At 40.9% G+C, this 25,008-nt stretch overlaps 2 protein-coding genes across 4 annotated transcripts; one reads left to right on the plus strand and one right to left on the minus strand.

Moving 5' to 3' along the window:
* Nucleotides 1-3,484: 3,484 nt before the first annotated feature.
* Nucleotides 3,485-13,510, plus strand: MTIF3 (mitochondrial translational initiation factor 3). 2 transcript variants are annotated; one of them, XM_020788585.3, is made up of 5 exons: nucleotides 3,509-3,592; nucleotides 5,448-5,587; nucleotides 6,414-6,883; nucleotides 10,228-10,382; nucleotides 11,921-13,510. In XM_020788585.3, the coding sequence occupies exons 3-5, from the start codon at nucleotides 6,415-6,417 to the stop codon at nucleotides 12,143-12,145; spliced, it is 849 nt and encodes a 282-aa protein (XP_020644244.3). In that variant the 5' UTR covers nucleotides 3,509-3,592; nucleotides 5,448-5,587; nucleotide 6,414; the 3' UTR covers nucleotides 12,146-13,510. The 2 variants fall into 2 exon arrangements, with proteins under 2 accessions (XP_078246137.1, XP_020644244.3); XM_078390011.1 differs by lacking the exon at nucleotides 5,448-5,587 and having other exon boundaries at nucleotides 3,485-3,592.
* On the minus strand, nucleotides 12,143-23,263 carry GTF3A (general transcription factor IIIA). Of its 2 annotated transcripts, none has more exons than XM_020788583.3 (9): nucleotides 22,898-23,263; nucleotides 19,317-19,417; nucleotides 18,537-18,627; nucleotides 17,431-17,519; nucleotides 16,332-16,405; nucleotides 15,186-15,269; nucleotides 14,049-14,278; nucleotides 13,902-13,952; nucleotides 12,143-12,456 (listed from the first exon to the last, which is right to left on the minus strand). In XM_020788583.3, exons 1-9 carry the CDS (start codon nucleotides 23,144-23,146, stop codon nucleotides 12,298-12,300), a joined length of 1,128 nt encoding a protein of 375 aa, XP_020644242.3. In that variant the 5' UTR covers nucleotides 23,147-23,263; the 3' UTR covers nucleotides 12,143-12,297. The 2 variants fall into 2 exon arrangements, with proteins under 2 accessions (XP_020644242.3, XP_020644241.3); XM_020788582.3 differs by having other exon boundaries at nucleotides 13,902-13,955.
* Between the last annotated feature and the right edge of the window lie 1,745 nt (nucleotides 23,264-25,008).

Raw genomic sequence — 25,008 nt, forward strand, 5'->3', positions numbered from 1 at the left:
TGGCAAGGTTTGTTAGTTATTTTATTTCCTACCAAGGACACACAGGGATTGTTTCAGGATTACCATTCTATTCAACTTTTAAAAGCTATCTGGGCAGCATTATCACGGCATGTGTTTCTTTAGAGTAGGCTTTTTCTTTCTTTTGGGTTCATAAAAGATGCTTTGGTAAAAAAGTCCCATGTTGTTGTTTTTAAAGCATTGTTTTGCTGGAGATTTGCATAAACCTCCCTATGAAACACAATAAACTATCATTCCTCTTCTCCCGTTTGTTCTGATGGTTTAATATGCAAGGCATTTGTGTGTAAACTTTGAAAAGGTACAAAATGGATTAAGGATTCTCTAGATATATATATGCAATTTTTTTCAGTACTGTATGTTAAAAATAACATATTGTGGTTTTATTTATTCACTAGTTTGGGGAAAGACAACCTGGATGGAACCTAATTGGAACACCATGGTTAAACACAGACCCTTTTAAGACACAGACAGTACATTCCCATTCCATGTACACAACCTCATGAAAAATGTTCTGTTCCTAATTCTAAAAATACTTTCCTATGTCACTGAAATTATAACAAAGGTTAACATAGTGCTTTTCTGTTGAATCCTGTCTAACTATGAATGAGCAACATATTGGTGCACACAGTTAATTCAATGCGACATGTTAGCATTGCAGGGGTTAGGGACGCCAGACCCACATGTAGTTCAAAATCTGTGTATATTATGCCCCAAAAGTGTAACTACAAAGCACAAACAGTTGATTCATACACACAGAGACCTCCCCCAGCCTTTGTCAGCCTCCTGGCATACCCCAGCACTGGCGCTGCCATGCCAGGCATGGGTACGGTCCAGGGGCCACCATCAAACCAGAGGCCACCATACCACTAACAACAGGAGCTCACCTTTCTTGGGCCATTCCTGGAGATGAATAGCAGCACAGTTATTTATTGAAAATTTATTTGTTGAACATTAATTTCTCTTTATTTCTTTTTCTTTTTTTCATTCTTTATTTATTTATTTAGGTTGTTTGGTTTCATTCTGGAATTAACTGTCTTCTGGGAATGCATGCCAGCTGTGAGGAACATGGCTTCTGATTCAGTCCTAGAGGTCTATAAAAGGTTCTGTAGGGCTCTTAGGAAGATGTTCAGGCATGAGAATCCATGACCTGACATACTGTTCCTAAGGCTTGAGGACTGGTGAAGGTAAAGGTGCAAGGTGGCTCATCTCTTTCTTCTATGACTTCCTCTCATTAATATTTTCCATTTTTTAAAAAATATAAGGATGGTGGATCCAACACGTCCCAGGATGTCCCACTTCTTGCAACATCCTAGTTCATAATTTGCCACCAGCAAGAACTCTCCAGGCCAGATTTATGGCCACCATGTCTAGATGGGCGGCATATAAATGCAATAAATAAATAAAATAAATAAATAAAGTTCCCCTCCACCGGTGCACATCTGAACACTAGCTGAACCCCTCCGATCTTGTCCGATTTCTGAAGCTAGGCAGGGTTAAGCCAGCAAATATCTGGATGCAACACCACCAGAGATCTCCATGTAGTACGAGGAAAGAATCCTTCCTGCAACTCTGGAGAGCTGCTGCCAGTCAGAAATGTCACATTAATATAATGCAGCTAATGCTACATTTCTCTAAATAGCAAGGCTGAACTGTAAGGTTGCACCGTAAATGTATGCAGATATGTTGTATCAATCTAACAGATTGCATCTAGATCTTTAATGTTTGGAAAGAACTAGAGAGAAAGAGAGAGCAAGATATTATTTCTACAATAATGTGAACTCCCACTCCCTAAGCACTTGTATGAGACATTTTTTGACTAAAGATTTGTGATGGATTGGAGGTGGGCTGAGATGTTGATTCTGGGCCAGTTTCTTATTCAGATTTGCCATATGCGGAACAGAAGTTGCAGAGGCAGGCGCAGCTATTTCAAGAGATCTACTATGCATATAAAAGTTGCAGGAACAGCTGTGGCTATTTGTAGAGGTGTCTGTTGTGGGTCAGTTATGCAACAAGGGTTCTCTCCAAATGCGTTCTGTACTGTCAAGTTGTAACCAACTTACAGTGATCCTAACAGGGCTTTCAAGGTAAGTGAGATATTTAAGGAGTAGTTTTACCAGTTCCACTCCTCCAGTCAGTTTCCATGGCTGAAATCCTCTGAAGATGCCGGCCACAGAGACTGGCGAAACGTCAGGAAGAACACCCTTCAGAACACGGCCAAAGAGCCCGAAAAACCCACAACAACCATCTTAGTCTGTCACTCTACCCACTACACACTGGGAATCCAAATAGCTGCAGGTACAGTAATTCTGCAACTTCTGTTCTGTATGCGGCAAATGCAAACAGCATACTGGTTTATGTGAGGGGAAAAAAGAACTTTCATTTATGGGCAGATTGGTTTAAGATTGGACACGACCCTCCAGTCCTGAAGCAGAGCTTGGAAAAGTTACTTGTTTGAACTGCAACATGAAGAATCACCGAGTCCTTACACCTCAAGACCTTAAATGTTTAATGAGCTGTCCTGAGATGTCAGTAACACTTGCTGTTTGCAATGCTCCTGTATCTGGATAGCCAGGTGGCTCTGCCAGCTAAAAAAACGGTGGTCATTGAGGGCAAAATTCTGGGGGCTGTGATTCAAAATGGTCACATCTGCACTGTCAGAGTAATTTAACTATAATAATCAACACAACACCTCACTCTGCAGCTTGGCATAAGTTCCTGTTCATTCTTCTTTTGCACATGTTTTGCACTGTCTAATAATACAACATTTAATCTTTATCTTTAAAGATACTTTCCTCTTAATTTTTTTTTCCTGAAAATTGGATGAGTGTGTCACTTGCAGCAGATTTCTGTGGCATTCCCATAGAAACTGATGAGAAAAAAAATGACAAGACTGATAGAAGTGTCACCAGAGATTTATTTATTTACTAGTATGTACCGCCAATATATATATACTGTACCACAACTATAGTTTCTCCATTTATTCCCAGAACAACCGTCCAAAGCAGTTTTTGCTAAAAGATACAAACTGGCCCAAAGAAGCCGAGGAAGCTTTGTGACCAAGTAGAGATGAATTAGGGTCCCCCTTTTTTTCAAATATTGCACTCTAACGCAAATACTAGTTCTCTCACATCAGTGCTTATCATCTGCCAAAATAAGCCTATTAGTAGGGACAACTATGAATGCACCTATTTTTCCATCGGGTCCTTTGAAGGAGAAAATCGGGGGGGGGAGAGGGAAATAGTTCCAGTAAACAAATAAATATTATGCAAAGCGGGCTGTGGAGGATTGGAACGTGTGCTATTTGCCTCCTGAACGAAATAGCCTGGCTTGCTTAACAAAAGCGACCAGAGGAGTAAGGAGCGCGCGAGAGAGAGTGTGTTGCCATGAGCCGCGCCCGCGTGGGATGACATCCTGCACGCCGAGACACTGGCCCGGCCCCGCTCCAAAATACCCCACCTGGCACGCTAAACGTAAGCCCCGCCCCCACTTCCTCCGTGAGCTCCGCCTCTTCCTGTCCGTGAGGCCGCTGTTTTTCTTCTTCCCCTGCGCGGAAGAGGGGCTGCTGTTCGGGCAGGTAAACGGACGGTCTTCTGTGCCAAAAGGGTTTTTTTTTGCCTTGAACAGGCGCCGAGGGGAAGGGGTGGTTCCGAGGGGCGGCGGCGGCGGCGGCTCCTGCTCGGAAGAGGACTTGAGGTGGCGTCCGTACTTCAGTGGGCAGGGCTTCTTCGGGTTCTCGATGTGGCCACGGGAGAGGACCTCTGAGAATGTGCAGAGTGCTCTAGCTGTGCTCATGACCAAGTCCAACATAGGTAGATTAGGAGCTGGGCGAGGCAGCCACCGTCTTCCAGAGATTTGGGTGGACTGCCGCTCCCATCGTCCCTCGCCATTTGCCGTACTAAATCGGGCTTTTGGGGATTACCTCCTGAAAATATCTGAAGGCGCGGAGTCAGTCGCCCGCTCGTAGGAGAAAAAGAGCTCCAGAAGCTTTTTTTTCCATAACTGTTCCCTTTGAAAAGTCTCCGCAACCTGTGTATGTCTGCCACTTCGGTGCATGACAGGGTGGACCTCCAGGTACACGTGACCAGTTTTCAAAGAAAGGTGCGAGAACAGGCACTACTTTTATTAGGCCACTGATAAAAAATTATATATATATATATATATATATATTAACACACACACACACACACACACACACACACACACACACACACACACACACACACACACACACACACACACACACACACACACACACACACACACACACACACACACACACACTATGCAAGCTGTGGTAGCCTCTTCTGCATGTGTATTCCACCACCACCACCACCCCCTAAAAAGCACAGTGGTCTTTAAGACTTAACTGATACCTTCCAGTGTGAACTTCCATGGATTAGAATCCACTTCTTTGGTCATATGTCTGAATTTATTCATTTGCCAGAATTGGCTTCTTATCCAGGAAAACTAACATGGAAATAAACCTGATTACTCCCAAAGGTGCCTCAAGACTTTATTTTTGCAATACATGTTATTAATAATTTTAATGGAATAAAACAGTTATAAAAATGAAAACATTTGTCTACTGCATCGTAGCGAAATATGGGTTTTTTCTAGTCACTGTACAAGAAGAGTTGCATGAGGACTGGAAACCAGCTCATAAGAAGCTTAATATCTGCTTGTCAGTTTCACAAGTGAACTGTCATGAATTCAGTGGCGGAAGAACACGATCTGAAAAACTGCCTTCTCTATAATTAAATGAAGTTAGCAGTGAGATACCAATGCAGAGATAGTGGAATGATTGATTTAGACTTGAGAATTAATTACAAATATGCAATTGAATTTAGATGGTAAATAGAAAATAGATGTGTGCAGATATGTATATGTTTGTTAGTTACATAATATATCATGCCCATACATGTCTGTCCTCTGCCTCCACACTTAGATCTTGCAGAAACACATGACTGATTCACATTTGCAGGAAGGCAATAGTTTTCAGATATCTGTTCACACAAAGCTGATACCAGTATAACTTTTGCATGAGCAAAATGCGAGTTACTGTTGCTAAGTGGCGATTTGGACCTAGGTCTCCTGCTTTAATGTTTTATCCACTACACCACATTGCCTCCATAGAAATACCACCTTGGTTCAGGTATCAGATATTTCATGAATGAAAGAGCTGGATAGTTCACTGATTTAGGTATCTGTCTGTGAAGTTAGAGATTTGGAGTTTGATTCCCCATCGTGTCTCCTACAAGTAGAGCCAGCCTGTGTAGTCATGAGCAAGCTTGCACAGTCCCGGGGGGGGGGGGGGGGGTCAGAAAGAAGGGAATGGTAAACAACTTCTGAGTTTTCTGTACCTGAAAAATCTCAAAAAGGGTTGCCATAAGTCATAATTAACTTCATGGCATATAATTGTTATTTTTAAGGAGAGGCAGCAAGTCATTAGAGGGGTGCAGGTTTGTGTTTCTCGACAACTGCCAGAATCCTCCAGGCAGCACAGACCATATTCTTCCCAGACTGAAGGAAAAGAGGCATGTCCCACAACAGAGTTCATCCCATCTGTTGGGTAAGCACAGATTGCATTCCTCTTGGATGGATGAAGGACGGAGAGTAGTGGCAGCTACTGATTCAAGGTGATATACCAGTAACCTTCCCCATCAGCTGGCAGTAGACACCCTATGGCCTCCATAAGTCAGAAGTAGCACAGGATAAGTCTTAATAGCACAGGATAACAACTTGGGCTTTGTTGCATTCACAGGCATACCCTGAATGTAGAAGACACAAACCTGGCCTTTCAAGTTTTAGCAAATTAGTTGGTCTCCCTGTCCCAAAGACTTTGAGAATGTACTTGTTCCAAATGGTGTTTCATTGACATGTCTTCTTGTTTATTGCTGTGGCTCTGGAAAGCTTTTTTATGCCAGCTGAATTATGTTTTAATGTGACATGGGGTGTGTTTTAAAACCGAACTACACTTTCCTTGGAATGTTGAATAACACATGGAAATGTGCAAACAAAGGTATTTTGACACTTGAAAAAAAAATTTCCAATGTGAGTTGTTATGGATTGCAATCCATTTCAGCCATACACAGAGAGAAAATACCACTCTCATCTTCCCATACTAATTTTTAGTGGTGCATAAAAATACAGTAATTGCCTACTCTTGCATTTCCTCATATATTTTACTCATTCAGTGCAACAGTTTCCATGTAGTCATCATATGTATAACTTCTTTATTATACAGTACCTGTCTTTGTAAATTATATCAGAACTCAAAAGAATTCTCTCTTACACATATTTTATAAACTTTTTAAAAAAGATAACTTGAAAATGAATAACAATTTATGGAATAATCGTTTGAGTTCCTGAAGTATTTTGTTTTTTTCCCCCATCAGAATGGCTTCCTTGTGCCTGAAGACTGGAAGGAAGGAGCTGAACTGGATTACTCAATATCTTGCAAGGTTTTGGAGGCAACCACAAAAAAGGACAATGTTTTCAAAGACTCAGGGAATGACAGAGTTGGCTAAAAGAAGACTTCTCTATAACCCCGTGCAGACATTCTGTACGGCAGGAGACAGTAAGGAAAATATAAAAGGAAATAAGATAAATTACACTTTCAATACGAAGATTGAAAATGTGGGGAGAAGAATCCCGTATCTGCATGTTCAACTGATAGATGAGAATGGCGAGAACATGGGAGTAATGCACAGAGCTGATGTGCTTCGGCTCATGGATGCAAGGGGGCTAAGACTTGTTCTGCTCAGAGAGAACACCAAGCCTCCAATGTACAGGCTGATGTCGGGGCTGCAGATTTATGAAGAACGCCTTCGATTTAAAGAAAAACAGAAAGCTGGCTCCAAAAGTGGTATGTAAGGCACTTCTGAAAGATTGTGAACACATTCCTTCATAAACTGATTTGGCTGTGTTCAATGTTCCCTCTAGTTTTCAGCCCCACTGAGCAGGGCTCCAGTGTTCATGCATGCGACTCTGCTCTCCCCCCCCCGTGCACAACTCTGCTCCCCCACTGCATGGGGCTTGTCGCAGCTGGAATCAGAGAGGCTGGAAATGATTGCTGTAGGTGTGCGGAGGAGGAGCCCTGCATGGAATTGTACACACTCGTGCAGCTGTGCATCATAGAGAAAACCTAGGTTATGTTCCATTGTTTTGCATTAATAATGTAACTCTGTTTGCCTAGTCTTTTCCTTACATATGACAAACTTCCTTCTTCAGTGGTACGAGAATCTGTAGAATCATAGAATCTATCCTGAATTTATAGGTGAGCCTTATAAAAAAAATAATGGCCACCTATGGATTCTGGGTTGTGTTTTATTCCTAAAAATCAGCACTGCCACTTTCCTTTTTTGGAACAGCCTTGGAAGAATTCATATTCTGGTTAGAGGGACCAGATGAAAAAGAAGACAGGGTCTTGTACCTCTAATAGTTGTATTCAGTCTCCTCATCTAAGCAACAGTTAAATGTCCAGAACCCCCCCCCCTCCTCTTTTGCACCTGGTTATCCTCTCCCTTTGGCCATTCAGAGTAGGATCTACCATTCTCCCAGGTCTTTTACTTAGCCTGGCAGAGAATCTGAGAGAACCCAAAAGCTTGCATATTTTCTAAACTTATTTCTATTTATTTATTTTATTTATATCCCGCCTATCTGGTCTTACAACCACTCTAGGCGGCTTCCAAATATATACATAAAACGACATATAAATATAACACAAAAATTATTACATCATCTAACAAATTCTTCAAGATGGAAAAAGAAAATAAATCTAATATTAACTGGAGGGAAGGCTTGCGTAAACATCCATGTTTTTAATTGGTTTTTAAAGATACCCAGCGAAGGGGCCGCACAAATCTCTGGAGGAAGATTGTTCCAGAGGCGAGGAGCTACCGCCGAGAAGGCCCGGTTTCTTGTTTTTTCCTTCCGGGCCTCCCTCGGCATCAAGCTCCTCAGCCTCACCTCCTGACTCACTCAGGATTACAGTTGATTCTTGCAAATATACTGGTCACCTATGAAGCTTGGGTTAAACAGCTAAGTATCTAAAATTCCTTTGATGATTACTGTAGGTGTGCAAATATTGTCTGATCCATTCTGTATGCAAATATTTCCTATCTACCCCAAGCTGACTTGGAGACGGTCTACACTGAGTTGTAGTCAGGTTTTGGAAAGTTTTTTTTTAATATATATTTCCATATCAGGAGGGAAAAGAGAGAAAACATGGAAAGGGCTGTGATTATCTGAAGGGCAAAACACAGTGCCATCAACTTTGGGAATATGGTGGTACTTTTTAGGTAAAGTTGTTGCCAGCTTGTTTTCTTCCATGCTGTCCTCTCCTAACTCGAAAACTTTCCTTAGGGTAAGGTGTGTGTTGGGATATGGAAGATGTCCTCAGTCTGTACCCTGGCTTGCTTAAGTCAAGAGTGCTGCACACACAGTCAGGACAGATCCATTTAGGAACACTGACAGATATAAACATAATAAAATAAATAAATATCCACGGTAAGAAAAATGTAGTTCTACAAATAAAGGCCCACAGTGGGCATTAAAAATTGAGGAAAATTTTGAAAGAAAAATGGCAGTGAGGCCAGAGGGGCAGTCCTGACTCTAACCAAGCCCGTTAAGTTATCCACCCAAGTTATCCACCCCAGATTCACAAACATAGTAAGGCCTCAGTATAATAGAAGGCTCAATGTTGCTACCTAAAACAAGCAAGAAAATCAGACATGATGCTTCATTCTCCCATTCCCAGGGCTGGATATGTAACAGCAGCTTGTTTTTCCAGTGAGGTCAATCTCAGGACTCAGTAACTGGAGTTTTCCAGAAGAGTTTTTCTCTTTTATTAGAGCTTCAGCTGTCAATCTCATTCTCCTTTGGGCTCCCTTTTCCTACAGCAACTGGTGCTGTGTATTTTTATTCAAATAGCATCAGTTTTAATCTGGAAAATACTGGGGGGGGGGGGGTTTCCAGTTATTTACATGGGCACCCTAACTGACCCGAATGGCAACTGGGGACTTCATGAACAGCCCCTATCTGCTCTGGCAACATCCCTGGAGCAGATATGGGGCTGTTTAATATCCCCACTTTGCCTCTTTTTGACACTTTTTTTTCTGAAGAAGTATACCCTAATGACTACCTACTTCCAAAGCAATGAGTGGCATTGATGTCTTTTACGTTTGCAACAGTAATCATGAAATGCATATAAGAAGACATCTAGACTTTAGGAAGGATCTGTTATTCATAAATGCAGGTGAATGCTGTCAGTGTTGGATCTTTGCATCACCACTGGAATTGAAGCCGTGGATTCAAGAGGTGATTGTAAAGACATGTCTTCAGAGTTAGTGTTTGGTAACTGCCTAGCCACAACTCCTTAGCACAGGCAGTAGCATAGGAGCACCTATTTGTTTTGGCCAAGGGTGCTGCATCTGTTGGAGATGCTGGGAACAGCATTCATATGTATGCATGCACTTTAATCTAGCCCCCGCCCAACTGGCCTGAATAAAATAGCTGGGGTAGAGAAGGAGGCTTCTTTAGGATGATAGATGACAAGGTTAAAGTTTTCCTCTTTCATAATCGCAGGAAGAAGTGTTTATCTTGTACAGATTTTCTCAGAAACAATATGAGCACCCAGCAACACTCATTTGGGTGCCACATGGGATCTGCTGGTCTAATGGGATGATGAATAGCCTGTTCTGTCAAAGATATTGCTGTAAGGGAGATCACTAGTGGCATGTCCCAGCATGGTTTATTCCCCATGTCTTCCCCCTGCCCCAATCCAGCTATACCACAACTCAACTTGTTGCTTGCATGAAAAAATTTGAGATACCAAGACAAGACAAGAGAGAAGTAAAGGGGTCTGCTGTAAATATTTCTACATTTCATTCAGAGACAAAGCAGATTATAGTAGAACTGCCATTGAATGCTAGAACGACTGCAGCTGCTGATCATAACTCTTGGACTCAGGTTAAAGGGTGTCACCCTGTTCCTTCATCTCAATGATAAAATATTCCTGGATATGTCATTCCCTATTTCTTGTTTTCCTTCTGAAAATGCTCTGTCATAAATAAGCAACTATTCATTATCACCTTCTATCACAATGATTTCCATGTTACCATTTCCAAACAGGCATAATTAAGAACGGAAAGAAACGACTTCAGGATAGAATGGCTCAATATGATTATGATCCTTGCTTTATTTCCACAGGGCCTGTTCAGACCAAGGAGATAAGGTTTTCCACAGATATCGCACAGCATGATTTAGATATAAAGTTAAGACAAGTTGAAAAATGGATTGACCACAAATACCATGTTAAAGTAGTAGTGAATCAGCACAAGGCTTCTGTTGGATCAGAAAAGATGGTAAGTTAATAAAAGGGTTTTTAAATGAAGCTCTTCATCAATTACCAGTATTATTAATTCCTGTCTAATTACTATTCTATTTCAGTCATTAATTCCAACTTGATAGAACAGCAGTGAAGCTGGGCACTAGTTTTATTAAACTATTAAAAAATTACAAATAATATCAGCTTTTTACTTTTTTGGAACTCTTTTTCAGGTCAAGAATAGCATAAAACCTGAGATTTAAGCAAGTAGTTCATAAATTGCACAAGCAAAGCAAAAGTGAGTTCAGATTAGAAATGGGGATTTTTTTATAGGACTACCCTGCACAGGTGGATATAGCTAGGGTCCAGCCTCATGGGGCCGAACGGTCTATTCACTGATCCAGGGCGGGCGCTGCAGATCCTTCCAGTAGCTCCGGAGATCACCTTCAGCGAGCCATGCTTCGACCGAGCAGAGGCTTGTCCTCCTGCCAGGAGTGGTGAGCCGAACGCAATCTCTGGAGCCACTGGCGGGCTCTGCTGTGGATCGGTGACTGGACCATCTGTCCCCATGGCGCTGGACCCTCGTTATGTTCACCTGTGCGGAGGTATTCGTATACGAATATGAATACCCCCATCTCTAGTTCAGATTCCATGTGAATCAGAGGTGACAAATTTAACAATTTGTAGTTCCTCCCCCATTCTGCAACCACTGGCTTATGGTTTGCAGGAAGTGCAGAAGAGATGCAAGTTGTTCCCTTTGTCATCATGTGGAACCTAATCTCCATATTGCTTGGTTGGAAGACTGGCTTTGTGAGCCAATAATACAACATCTAGCCCAATGATTGAACTATATGCCTTAACCCCAAGTTTTGCACTATCCTTACCTGATGAATAGGTGTGGAAAATTAAAGAGCTCATCTTATTTTTAACTTTTTATTGATCTAATAAAAGTACCGCCCAACCTTCAACTTTAATACCAATTTAAAGTCTTGTTTCTCTAGAGACTGTAGAAAGATTGCAGATTATTAAGTTCTCTCTGCTCATGACTGTAATTAAAGTACTTTAAGTGTGCTTAAGGCCACACATTCCAGTTTGATTATACAGAGTCACTTTCATTGTTTTAACTCTGGTTGCAATGTTCTGCAGGATTATTTCTTGGAAACAACAATCATTAAAGTGAGGAAAAACATACAAAACTGTTATCTAGAAACAATTGGAAAACTAGAATTTGAGAACTGATGATCCAAGACCCCAAGCCAGATGATCAAGAATTAAATAGGTGGCATCTCCAATAGTAGAATTTGTAAAAAGATAACAGGAATATTAAGTAATAAGGAAGTCTTCAACACCAATCAGTGTACTAGACAAGGCACAGGAATAATGCACAAGATATAAATGCTCATGTAATCTAAATTACTAGCAAAGTTGGTAAGATTTAGCTTCTGTCCTGCACAGATAATATTTTTATAAGAATATTATGTGCCTGATCTGTCCGATTCCACTCTAATTCTTTCTCTAAACCTAGAAAGATTCAGATAACGTGTTCATAACATCAAGCTATGTTCTCATTTTCAGCTACTGTTGTTTGATAAAATTTTGGCTTCGATGCCTGGAAAAGTGACTTACCTCTCTGAGCCCCATGTTAAAGAAGGAAGCAGTAAGTGTGTTTTGAGACACATGTCAGACAAAGAAATCCAGGAATATAAGAAAATGGGCAAAAAGAAAGATGATCAGCAGAACATTGATAAAATACAAAAAAACAAAGATCACCAGGAGAGTGGAAAAGACACTACTGACTGAGATCTCTCAAGCAGTGATTTTATTAAAATGGAAAAAGACTGAATTTCCTCCAATGTGTTTCCAGTTGTCTGTAGAGACTCCATAAATATGCAATAATGGTAAGTTAATGAATCCATTTCCACGCGCATTCAGCTGTTCAAATGCATCTCAAACTAGTTAAGGGACAGTGTTTCCACAGTCAACGGTGTATGATTTCCTGCAGGTCTGGTCAGAATAGCCACTGCTGACAACTCATTTCTTTGTTCTGATTTTGGTGGAATGTAGCCACTGAGACGAGAGGCCAGGCTTCGCTTGGGACGTGGTTTTCTAGCCTTAGGAAAAAAGATCCACAAACACAGAAGTCATGGTCAGTTTCTCCTATCATACCAACAGCCATGGTAGCCAACTGTGGGAAATAGTGACCTGCTATTTTATGCCCTTCATTTTCTCAAGGGCTTTTCAGTTGTAGTGATAACATTAACTGGGTCTGATTTCCTTTGGATTAGAGGGCACAGGTGGCTTATGATATATTTGTATTGTTTGTTTCTGTCTCACTACAAACAAATGTAAAAGTATATTTGTAGAAGTACATTATACTATAGGTATAAACTGGCTGTTCCACATATTTCCAAAGAAGCCTCCTCTGCCTTCTTCAAGATTCTCTGGCCAACCAGAGCTGCTTGTTATCTTTTACTCCGAGCATGTTCATGCCAACAATGTGCCCCAGGAACACATTGACTGGCTAGTAAAATAATTTTGTAAACTAGTTTTACTGTCACATGGATCAGGGATGGCTTTAGTGCCTTCATTCAGTTCTGTTAGACTGCAACCCCCAGCACTTGTCATCTTGGGCAGTGCTAGCGATGGCTGATGGGAGTTGCAGCTGGAAGGATGCACATGATCGAAACCTGATGAAGACCATCAATTTCCACATCTGTGGATTCGTAACTGTAGCTGTTTGCAGATGTTCACTCTGCACACACAAAAGTAGAAATATTTTTGTGCACTGAATAGAGGGATCTGCACAAGCTTTATAAGCATTTGGGTAAATGCATAGTTGAAGTTCACTGGGATCAGGAACCTTAATTTAAAAAAGCATGCTGCTTTTAATAAGTTAAGAGAATCTTTTGGCATGTGTTCAGCCCAACATATACCTCCCTTATATGTTTGATGCTTAGCATCAAACATACAAAAATTTTTACAGATACTTATTGTATTGAGAGGTTCTGGGGATGGGATTTGTCAAGACAAGGAATCTCAGTAGTCTTTTCACAATTATTTTGCCCACCCTCTGTCCTTCAGATATTTTGACTGGAAACAAAACTCCAAATTTCACTTTTGCTCCTACAACTCTCAGAACATAATTAAATAAAATCACTTATTTAATTTGCCTTTGTTTAATTACATGTTTTAGTAAAATGGCTTGAAATTTCAGCGGCTTGGGTCTTTTCGCAAATCACAATTATTATTAAAGCAAAGCAAAGTGTACTACTTATATACTGCCCTGTAGTGCTTAAAGCACTCTCTTGAGTGCTTTGCAAGTTAATTATGCAGGCTACACATTGCCCTCCCCAGCAAGCTGGGTACTCATTTGACTGACCTCAGAAGGATAGAAGGCTGAGTCAACCTTGAGCCAGCAACCTGGGATTTGAACCCAAGTTGGGAGCAGAGTTTTGGTTGCAGTACTGCAGTTTAACCACCATGCCACAAAGCTCCTATTGATACACAACAACTTTTTTTTTCTAACAAGGAGAAAAAAAAAACAAGTCTGACTTACTTTTGAGTTCCTCCTGTCAGGATCATGTACCACAGCATGCCTTACAAGACTCTGCTATAAAGAACAAGAATTATGCTTATGTAGGACCCTAAACCAAGAAGGGAAAAGATGGATTTGGAAGTAGGTGTAAAAAAATAAAACACTTACTTTCATTGCAAAGGCTTTTCCACAGCCAGGATAATCACATGTAAAAGGTCTTTTTGCCTCATGAAAGGAAAGAATGTGGCTCTGAAGATTAAAAACAGTTGTGTAAGTTCTTCCACAGCCCTCTCGTGGACATTTGAATACTTCTCTGTTAACAGCATGAATCTTTTGGTGGCATTTAAGGAAGTCCTTGCGGCTGAATATTTTGGAACACACCTTGCAGACCACTGGTTCTAGAGAAGGAGAAACAGAAGAAAAGCTGCAGGCATATTTTCAAGCAGAATTTAACAGAAAACCTTCTGATTTCTCTCAAGGTAAAAAAAAAATCTCTGTACACAATACAAGCACCTCACCACTAAGCATGTTTCTCAGCCTTCTTACGCAGATTTCTACTTTACAGTCCTATCTATCAGAAATACTTCTTATTTCTCTTTCATAATTGGGAGCGCCCATTGACACTGAAAAAGTGGACTGTTCAGAACAGTGAGGATGAGATCATCTTTTCCACATTAGTTAACACAGGTAGTTAGCTGTGGCAGAACTATGGGATTCGCTGCCACCAGATGTAGCAAAGGCAGCCAACTTGAGGATTTATCATCTGATTAGACAAGTTCATGGAAGATACAGCTATTCACTACTTACGTACTAGTCATGACAGCTATGTTGGTCCTGTGTACTTGTTGTGTAGGGGGTAGCAGGTTTATGTCCCACTTGTTGGACACAGGATGGGAACAGGATGCTGCTGGGCCACACAGACCTTTGGCCTGATCCAGCAATGCTGATTGAAGTGCTGTGTGTTTGGAAAGCAACAGTGCCGGCTTCAACTATCACTTCTACTGTAAACTCAATAAGTAGTCTGAAATAGCTAAGAACTCAGTGTTTCAGGCTCCATCATATGTAAAAGTTGAGTACTAGTGATCTGTTCTACAGGACTATTCTAAGATGACTGAAAATATACACAAGGATGTGCAATATTCTGAGACACATTTCTATTTCTGGATTCATTTGAGAAATACAACATACGTTAGACAGTATTGCAGTTCTGTATTAGGACCAAAGAAGCAAGCACATATAATTAGAAAATATATTTTTCACATGCCATATAATTTTTAAAGCTTAATTTATCTTAATAATACCTACCTACATGACTATGTCTCACATGCTTTAGGAGTTCTGACCAGGTTTTTCCAACAAATGAACAGCCATCTTTTTTGCATATATAGCCTGGTGGGGAAAAAAAGTAAAGGAAGTTTAACAGACTTCAAAAAACAAACAAACATGCAGAGTCATTTTCTACAAGTCATTCTGCTTCTCCTCAATATAGATAATAAATAAATTGCCTTCAGGTTTCCCAGTACTGCCCGAACATACATCTGACCTAACTGATCTGTATATCACTCCTTAAGGCAACATTTACTTAGTAGTGATAAATGGGATAGACTGTTTTAAAAACACATTTTAATTGCTACTCTTAAAAGGAATAGCATCAAAAATCTAGTATTAAAAAAAAGAAGACAAAAAATGCAAACTTAAGAAAGTTTTAGCAAACTGCTGCCCTTGTGTTTCCTTTTCTGCTGAAGTTACATGCTGAAACACAACACACACTTGTATCATTCTACCCTGTTTCCCCAAAAATAAGCCCTAGTATGATTTTTCAGGATGCTCATAATATAAGGCCTACCCCAAAATAGGCCCCAGTTAAGTGAAACCCTGACCTCCACCATTGTGCAGCAACCAGAAGACAATGACACGACTGTATTTGAATAAATGTAGATTGTTGTGCAAGAAAAAAATAAAACGTCCCCTGAAAATAAGCCCTAATGTGTTTTTTGGAGCAAAAATTAATGTAAGACCCTGTCTAATTTTCAGGGAAACACGGTAGTGTGACCCTTGTATTTCAAGACTACATGTATCTAGAATATTTTGTAATGCTCTTCCATCTTAACAAATAATTGTATTCCATCAAGTGAATTCTGCCATATGGTGACCCTTTTCTAAGAAGACAGTACTTAGAAGTGGTTTACCATTTTTTTTCTTCTGGGGGGTGCCTTGGGACTGTGAAGCTTGCCCAAGGTTACACATCAGGGATGCGCAGTGGGAACTGAACTCCCAGCCTCTGGTCCACAGCCCAATACCTACCTCACTGTGCTCTCCAGCTAGCTCTTCCATCTATCCTCCATTCAAATTAAGACCACTGTATTTCAAGAGCTTCCTCTCCACTATCTGACATAAAATTTTTGTTCTGCTCTAGAAAATTGACTTGGCTAAATGAAGAAAAGTAATGACCTTCATGAGTCTTCTCATGACGTTTTAGATGTGCAGGTGAAGAAAGTTGCTTCCCACATCCTTCATGGCTGCATCTATGTGACAAACACACATTAAAAACAAATAAAAATCATAGCTTGTGAACTGTAAAAAAAACCTTCCTCTTTTTCTTCTTTCATCTCCAACCCAATATTAACTAGATGATATACTGATTCTTTAAAAAGCTTCAAAGAATAATTTCCCACAACATTTGTGGTTTTTTGCACAACATTTTAGGTCACATTTCATATAAAGCTTTTCAGAGCATATTATCACTCTTGAGAGCCCACAGTGGTAATTAGTAAATTACTAAAAAAAATACACTGGACTTATATTTTGTGTACACAAAGTGAGCAGAAATTCTCATAAGCAGTGAATCAGGGATATCCAGTACTGTAATCTATCTGAAGCAGTCAACAAAAAAAGCAAAAGAAAATGGAAAAAGGCAAGAAAGAATGAATTTGAGCAAACACAACTGGATGTACATACACTTTGTTATGGAAAGTATAGGAATTTTGATTTTGCAGCTATAAAAACACCAGGATGCTGTTAATCGTGCTATTTCTACAGAGAACGCAGAAGGTTAGGTTGCTGCTGAAAATCCAGAAGACAGTTAGAAAATAAAACTAAAAGCAAGCCACAAATTAAAGCTGACCAAAGTGTCTGGAAATTTATCTAAAATGCATTTTCAAAATAGGTGAACATTCTAGTTTGGTCACAGTTGGTCCAACAGCTGAGGAGGAATGGGTGCAATGGGTTGAGATGAGCATTGTGGTAAACTATTTGTGGAAATACAAGAGGTGGTGCAATAAAAGATGTCCTGCTTTTGTGCTAGTTTGCAGACGAAGAAACTAGAAGTGTCCTGCTGATCAGGGCATGGTGGGGGATGAGGGGTAAGCAGCCTAAACCACTCAGGGTATTTCATGCTACACTTCCATTTTTCTTATCTTCCTCAAGGTAATCATTTTTCTTATCTTCCACATAGTATTCATTTTCAGTTCTTGCCCACAAGAACTCTAGAAATAGCAGTATTTACTCCCAAGTAGGGCAGTATCTTAGGATATAGAGATGTTTCACCTACTTGAAAAGTGGTTCACCAGTATGTTGAGACTGATGGATTTTTAACTGTTGGTGTTTTTTAAATGACTTCCCACATTTCTCAACGTCACACTGTTTGGAAAACAAGTTAATTGGTGTTAGTAGAAGACAAAGATAAACTCAAATATTCATACATGTCTGGATGTTGAGTCATAGCAACTGGACTTCTTTCTTCTTAGGCTGAAACGTTTTGCTACTCACCCAAGTAGTTTCTTCAGTCTGAGGAGAGTTGGTAGAAGACCCTTGATATATCCTCCACATTGGTGTCATTTCCCCCTGGTCTGAATTGGCTCTTTAGATGGACAAAGTACTAGGGGAAGTGAAACCCAGCTAGAGGATATATCAGGGATCTCCTTACCAACTCTCCTCAGACTGAAGAAGCTACTTAGATGAGTAGTGAAATGTTTCAACCTAATAAGAAAGAAGTCCAGTTGCCATGACTCAGCTTCCAGATAACCTCACCTGGATGACTGAGAATCTTCACAGGCATATTCATACATGTGGTGTCCGATTACTTAATGAAAAGTTAGCAAGAGCTGGGAAACCAGTAAGAATTCCCAGAGTTTAACTTCATTAATTGATCCTATGATGTATGCTGCCAACCTATGTTCATAGCAACTGAAAGCCTGGAAAAGTTAAAGTTTTGATTGCTTTGTAGTTTGGACTGAAACTTGTTCTTGTTTGGACTGCATCTTTTCCAAGCTTGACACAGTATACCCCATGGTTTAGTCAAAATCCTCTATGCTTTTGGTTCCCAACTTTGGGTTCTTGGACTAAAATTGCCAGAAGCCTTCATCACTCTGCTGGCCAGGATTTCTGGGAGTTGTAGTCCAAGAACATTTGTGGACCCAAAGTTGGAAACCATGGCTCCATACAGAGTGAGTCTACCACTGATGAATTATGCAAAATGCACTCTATAAGCAAACAGCACTTTCCACACCACAACTGACAACAAGTACATCTCTGCCTATAGTGGTGCACAATGCCATGATAAACACTAGCAAGATAATTTGGAAAAAAAATCAAGCAAGCTTAAGCAATTATTTCCCAGTTCTCAGTACAGAGTAGCACCTAAATAGAACCACTTACTATATATTTCTTCTGTTGATGCCTACGTCCAATGTGCTTGTTCAAGTTTGATTTTGTTGTAAACTTCTTATTACAACCTTCCACTGTGCATCTACAAACAGAAAAATTTGTTCTCATTAACAAAGAAAAATGAATCAATGAGAGCAAAAATAATTGGTGACTTAAGTCATTTCTAGAATAAAGAAATAATCCTGCCTTCAAACAAAAAATAAATAAATTAAAGGATATGAATACCGTGAATAAATAAATTTTTACAAAGTAATTACAGTAAAAACATTTAAACACAATAGGGCAATTGAACTGCTGGATATCTCAGTGGCTTAAGTCTCTGGTGTGAAGCCAGAGGTTGGGAATTCAATTCCTCACTGTGCCCCTTTGAGAGGGACTGGGCTCGATCTATTGGGTCCCTTCCAGCTGTGCAGTTCAAACGCAGTTGTTATAAACAAAACAGATCTTTATAGTCAAGCAATTTTTCCTAACATAATCAAACACTTGAATCATATTACACAAACCAGATCTTGGGGAAATTATTTTACTGGACTACAGTTGCCAGAATCCCCAAGAGTGGGCATGTTGAACCAGGGTATTCTAATAGTCACAGCCCCAAAACCAGTATTTCCAAGTACTGACACAAACGCTGATTACACAAATATGCCAATGTCAGTGTGACAAGACTCAAGAACCAGCTCATAAACATCAGATTCTTGACTCAAGATCTGTCTGGGCTTCTAAGAATTTCAGCATCTCTCCCACTCCAATCTCTTTTACCAGTATACTTACACAAACTGCTTTTCTCCAGTGTGCGTGAGATAATGGCGCTTAAGATGGAAACTTCTAGTGAATCCTTTACTACAACCTTCATAATCGCAAACAAAGGGTCGCTAATTTAAAGGGAAAAGAGAATATATTTTAAAAATTACTTGTTTTACTCTTCTTCCTCCATGTCTCTCTTCTTCCCTACAACTTCTCTTGCATAGGGAACACTATACTGAGTATTTTCAGACATGACTACAGACCTTCAGACAAAATAGGCAATTGCTGTGCTATTGACTTACTTGCTAAGCTGTTGCCTTAACTGTGTCTTCTGTCTGTTTTTCCTGCTCTCCTATTTCCCAAAGCCAAATCAATCTACTACATCCATTATAAAGATTCCGTTGTTGGTACAGTTTGTGGCCAGTTCCTCCCTTTAAGTGGTTATAATGCTATGCAACACTGCGCACAGTTAATCACAATTTTAATCATATTGCAGCAATTAATTATGCGAAGGGATAGGTTCTGATCTGATATACCACACTCCAAAACAATTCCCCACTCTAGACACAACTGATTGATTTCATTAACAACAGTCATATGGGGTTATGCTATCTAGTCTAGTTAGGAACCTATGTACTTTTTAAACAGAACTGTCATCATTATTTGTTTCCAATTTATGGTGATTTTATGAATTGGTGAGCTAGCAGAGCCTGAGGTTGAACCTTTTGACCCCCAACTGTGTTTCCTGGGAGAAAAGCCAGCCTGTGTAGCTTTGGGCAAACTGTACCATTCCACAGCACCACCAGGCAGGAATGGTAAACCACTTCTAAGTATTGGGTCACCATAACTCAGAACTCACTTGACAACATGCAACTATTATTATGCATTAGCGATCTCCAAAATTTCCTGTCATGAGGAGCCTTGTTCAAGTCTTGGAGACACAAAGCTGTGGTTTCTCAAGTCAATCCATCCCATATTCAGTCTTTCTCTTCTCCTTCTGTCCTCGTTTTCCCAACATTATTATCTTCTCTAGTGAGTTATGTTCTCATTATGTTTGTAAAATATGGTATCCTTGGGTTCTAGAACGTTCAAACATGATGTGATCTAGAATTCACATATTGGTCTTTCTTCTTGCCCATGATATCCATAAAACTCTCATCCAATTCCATACTCAAAATCAATTAGTTATTTTCCTGTTTGCTTTCTCTGGTGTCCTGTTTTCATATCCATACAAAGTAAAACTGGAACACAGTATGTGTTACTTTGGCCTTAATCTCCAGCAATGCATCCTTGCTCTCAGAAATCTTTTCTACTTAAAAACAGGTGACAGGCAGAAATTACAAGTGAAGTGTTCCTGGCACAGTAGTGCAATAATGCAGTGGTGTGGAACTGCAACTTTTACAGGTCTTTTTTCTGTAGTTGCTCCTGACTATAGCACTTCCTCCCAAGGGTTGTCAGACTGATTTGATTCTTTCTTAGCTTTCAAACGGTGTAGTTTGTCAGGCCTTTGGTATTTATTTATTTATTTATTTATTTTATTTTATTTATATCCCGCCTATCTGGTCGGTTAAGACCACTCTGTTTCAATCTGTTTTTAAACAATGTCTTAAATATCTGTTTTATAAATGTGGTTTTACTACTTCACTGCTTTGCGAGGGAGACTGGTGGGCAGAGAAGTAATTTACAAGCAGATTTAGTAATATCTGGTAAAGTCCAGTCTACGGGTTTTGTATTTATTCCCCTAAAATAACGTTAAACATTTCACTGGGACAGTTTTATGTCTAGCCTACAGATATGAATAACCTATGATGATTGTCATAAAACACTTACAGTATTTACTTTTTACATTTACACCTTCAATTCCTTTCAATGAGTTCAGGATAGTATACATGAGGATGTGTCACCCCCTCAGCTGATCTGCACAACCCTGTGAAGTAGGACAGGCTGAGATTGGCTCAGGGGGAATCTCACGCATTTTCAAGGCCAAATTATCTTCTTTCCCCTTATATCCAGGATTGCCCACCTGTGCCCTCAAGTTGGAACCAACTTAGGGTGACGCAAACAGGGCTTTCAAGGTAAGTGAGATATTTGAGGAGTGCCACTCCCTCAGTGAGTTTCCATTGTCAAGTGGGGATTCAAACCCAAACCGCTTGAGTCTCAGTCCATCACTCTATCCGGTGGATACCACACTGGGTATCTTTATTTTATTTTATTTATTTTATTTATACCCCGCCTATCTGGTCATTGCTACCACTCTTAAGGTTACTTATACAGTGGTGCCTTGCTTAACAGGCGCTCCGTTTAGCGACGAAACCACATAGCGATGAAAATTTTGCGATCGCAAAAGTGATCGCATTCCAATGTTTTAAATGGGGTTTTTTCGCTTTGCGATGATCAGTTCCCTGTTTCGCTTACCGATCATCGCTAAGCGATGATTTTTTAACAGCTGATCGGCGGTTCCAAAATGGCCACCCGCTGTGTTTTCGCACTGATTCCTTGCTTAAGAGGCAGCAAAAATGGCCGCTGTATGGAGGATCTTCACTTTAAGGTCAGTTTTTTGCCCATAGGAACGCATTAAACAGGTTTTACTGCATTTCTATGGGCTTTTTTTAATTGCATAGCGCCAAAATCGCTTAGCAGTGATTTTTGCTGCACGGATTAACGTTGCTATGCAAGGCACCAATGTATAGTGGTGCCTCGCTAGATTATGATAATCCGTTCCACTGAAATCGCTGTTTAGTGAAATCATTGTCTAGCAAAAAGCATTTCCCCACTGGAATACATTGAAACCTGTTTAATGTGTTCCAGTGGGGAAGAATCGTCGTTGTATCAGCCATAGGAAAGCCACTTTGCGAACCGCCGATCAGCTGTTTGAATCGCTGTCTTGCGAAGCTTAGGTCCCGAAAACTCCTGTTTTGCGAGCGCGAAGGGAGCTGTCAAAATCGTCTAGCGAAAATTGGTTTGCGAAGCAGGGACCAAACATTGTCCAGCGAAATTCCCCCATAGGAATCACTGTTTTGCGAATCGCTATAGCGATCGCAAAAAGTCAGTGTCTAGCAAAAAAACTGTCATTTGAGTAACTGTCTAGAGAGGCACCACTGTATCCAATACTTCTCTAGGTACACTTGGAAGTAAAGAAACTGCAGGATAACTCAGTGGCTAACGGTCACTGGCTGCAGAGCCAGAGGTTGGGAGTTCCATTCCCCAGGGTGGAGGTGTACTCCATGACCCAGAGCGCCTCTAGAGCATCCCTTCCAGCTCGGCAGTTCTAAGGAGCCCCGCCCCTTCCAATGAGGAAGACTCCAATAAACACGTTAAGGCTGAACTTCCCCGCAAACACGCACGACCCATAGGCGTCGCCTCCAACTGGAACTCCCGGCTGAGGCCACGTGCCCAGCCCACAGCCAATGAAGGCAGGTTTCTTGTTGATTGGTCACACTCCCATGCCAAAGAGCTAATAAAAACCGCCGAGCGCCCTCTGGCTCCGCCCCTGCCGGGGGCCTCCAGCATTCTGAGCCAGGGCGCAAGCTCTTTAGCCTCTTGACGCCCCGACAGGTGCCCCTACTCGCCCGTGCCATCTATTCATCCCGTGGCCCCGTCCCACGTACCTCTCCCGTGTGGCGGCAAAGGTGCTCGTCCAGCCTCCAGCCTTTGCTGAAGGTGGCGTCGCAGAGCGGGAAGGAGCAAATGAAGATTTTCCCTTGGGATGGCGGAGGACGCCGCCGGTCCAGAGCCCCTTCCCCGCCGGAGCCCGCCCCGGGTAGCTTCTGCCTCGCGGGTTCCACCGGGGTGGGGTCGGCGCCTTCCTTCTCCGCAACGAGGCTTTCTTCTCCGGCCATGCTGGAATTGTAGACCATGTGATAAGGGCTGTGGCCCCGCCCTCCTCCGGCCACGAGGGCGGTTTGCCTTTTCCCGTTTGACCCTCTCCGCTCGCCGTAAGGGCCGTCCTCCTCTAGACTTCCGCCTTCAAAAAATATGGCTGTTGGGTCGTTTCCCTTGCACGGAGTGTGCGCGCGCGGGGGGGGGGGGCGAAAGACGGGCTGGCGCCTGCGCGTTCAATACCTCGGTTTTTGCGGGGAGTGGTGGTTATTTCTGCCGATGGAGTTGATTTCGAATAAGGACAGGCGGCTGTACTGTAGTCCTTATCATGCTTCAGGCGCATGATTTGGCAAACAACCAAGAATGCAGACATCAACTCCTTAACTAGGGGCGATTCACTCCCGTAGTTCACGCTGTTGCGTTTATGTCAACAGGGTTAAGTAACAGGATTTTAACCATTTTGTTATACTGTACTGCTTTAACCCCTTGGGTTGTTGTGACCATCTTTGGTTATAAACAAAGAAAAGAACTATGCCTTCCTGTACTTCCATAGCCCAGAACCTCTTTTCTATTTGAGATAAAAGCAAAATAGAAATTAAAAGTTAAAAAAAAAATACGCTGGCACCTTAAAGACTAACTTTTATATTTTTTTTTAAATGTGGGTGTTCATGGACTTGTCCACAAGAGCACACTTTAAAAAATACAAAAGTTAGTCTTTAAGGTGCCGCCACGTTTTTGTCTTTTTATTTATTTATTTACTTTTTCTATTTTGCTTTTACCTATAATGCTTGCACAGACTAAAATGGCTATCCCTTCTACTACTTACCTATTTGAGATCTGTTGTCAGAGATGAGCAGTGAATATCTTTGCTCACTGTGGTGCCATATATGTGTCCACGGATCTAAAACGTTTTGTAATTGTAGTCCACTTACAGACTCCTAGATGATTCTATCCTAGTCACTGTGGATTTAGAGGCGCTTTAAAGCAGCATCCCACACAAAGATGAACTACAAATCATCCTAGAATACTGTGAGATACTCCATTCTACAATGAGTCTGCAGCAGACTAATAAAGTTTGTGATTCTTTGTGTTACATTTCTTGAAATAACTTTTATGGCAACCCTGATGTTTTCAAGTACGTATGTGAGTTGTTTAAAGTGTAGTTTACCCTCACACACATGCATGCCCATGAGTTTCCAATCTTGGCATCTATTTTGGGGGATCTAGTTTTGTACTGTTTACTCCTATTGATGGCTTTCTGCTCTGCACAACTGCCTTTGAACGTTCAGCTCCATGTTCTTCTATTTTTGCATTCAGCTTCTGCGCTTTCAGCTTTGGACTTTCAGCTGTGTGCTCCCTGCTTTGCATTCTTGTCTTGCCACCCCTAGCTGGGAGTTCTTTTTCTTACAGCCTGCAGTTTGGCACTTTTTACAATCTCTCTAAAACTGCCAGCCTTGCTCTCCTAGACACTAGCATTTATTTATTTATTTATTTATTTATTTATTTATTTATTTTATTGGACTTCTATACCGCCCCATAGCGCTACAAGCACTCTCCGGGCGGTTTACAATTTAAATTATACAGGCTACACATTGCCCCCCCAGCAAGCTGGGTACTCATTTTACCGACTCATTTAATTACTGATTCTAGATTCTTGTCTTTAATTTTGTGCATCCAGGCTAGGACTTGTGATTTTGCTTTTCCACCTGCCATCTTCACATTCTTGGGTCATGAAGTTAAAGGTTACACTCTTCATTACCCAAAAAATTAACTAGTTAGCTGTTAACTATCTGTGATAATGTTAATTGTTGCTATCTCTAAGTTCACATGCTCTGGCTGAAATTGTTATCCACACAAAAAACATTTAATTAGCCTTGCAAAGTGCATTACAAGTGTTCAC

The sequence above is a fragment of the Pogona vitticeps genome, chromosome 3 (genome assembly GCF_051106095.1).
Source record: "Pogona vitticeps strain Pit_001003342236 chromosome 3, PviZW2.1, whole genome shotgun sequence".
NCBI classification, from domain to species: Eukaryota; Metazoa; Chordata; class Lepidosauria; order Squamata; family Agamidae; genus Pogona; species Pogona vitticeps.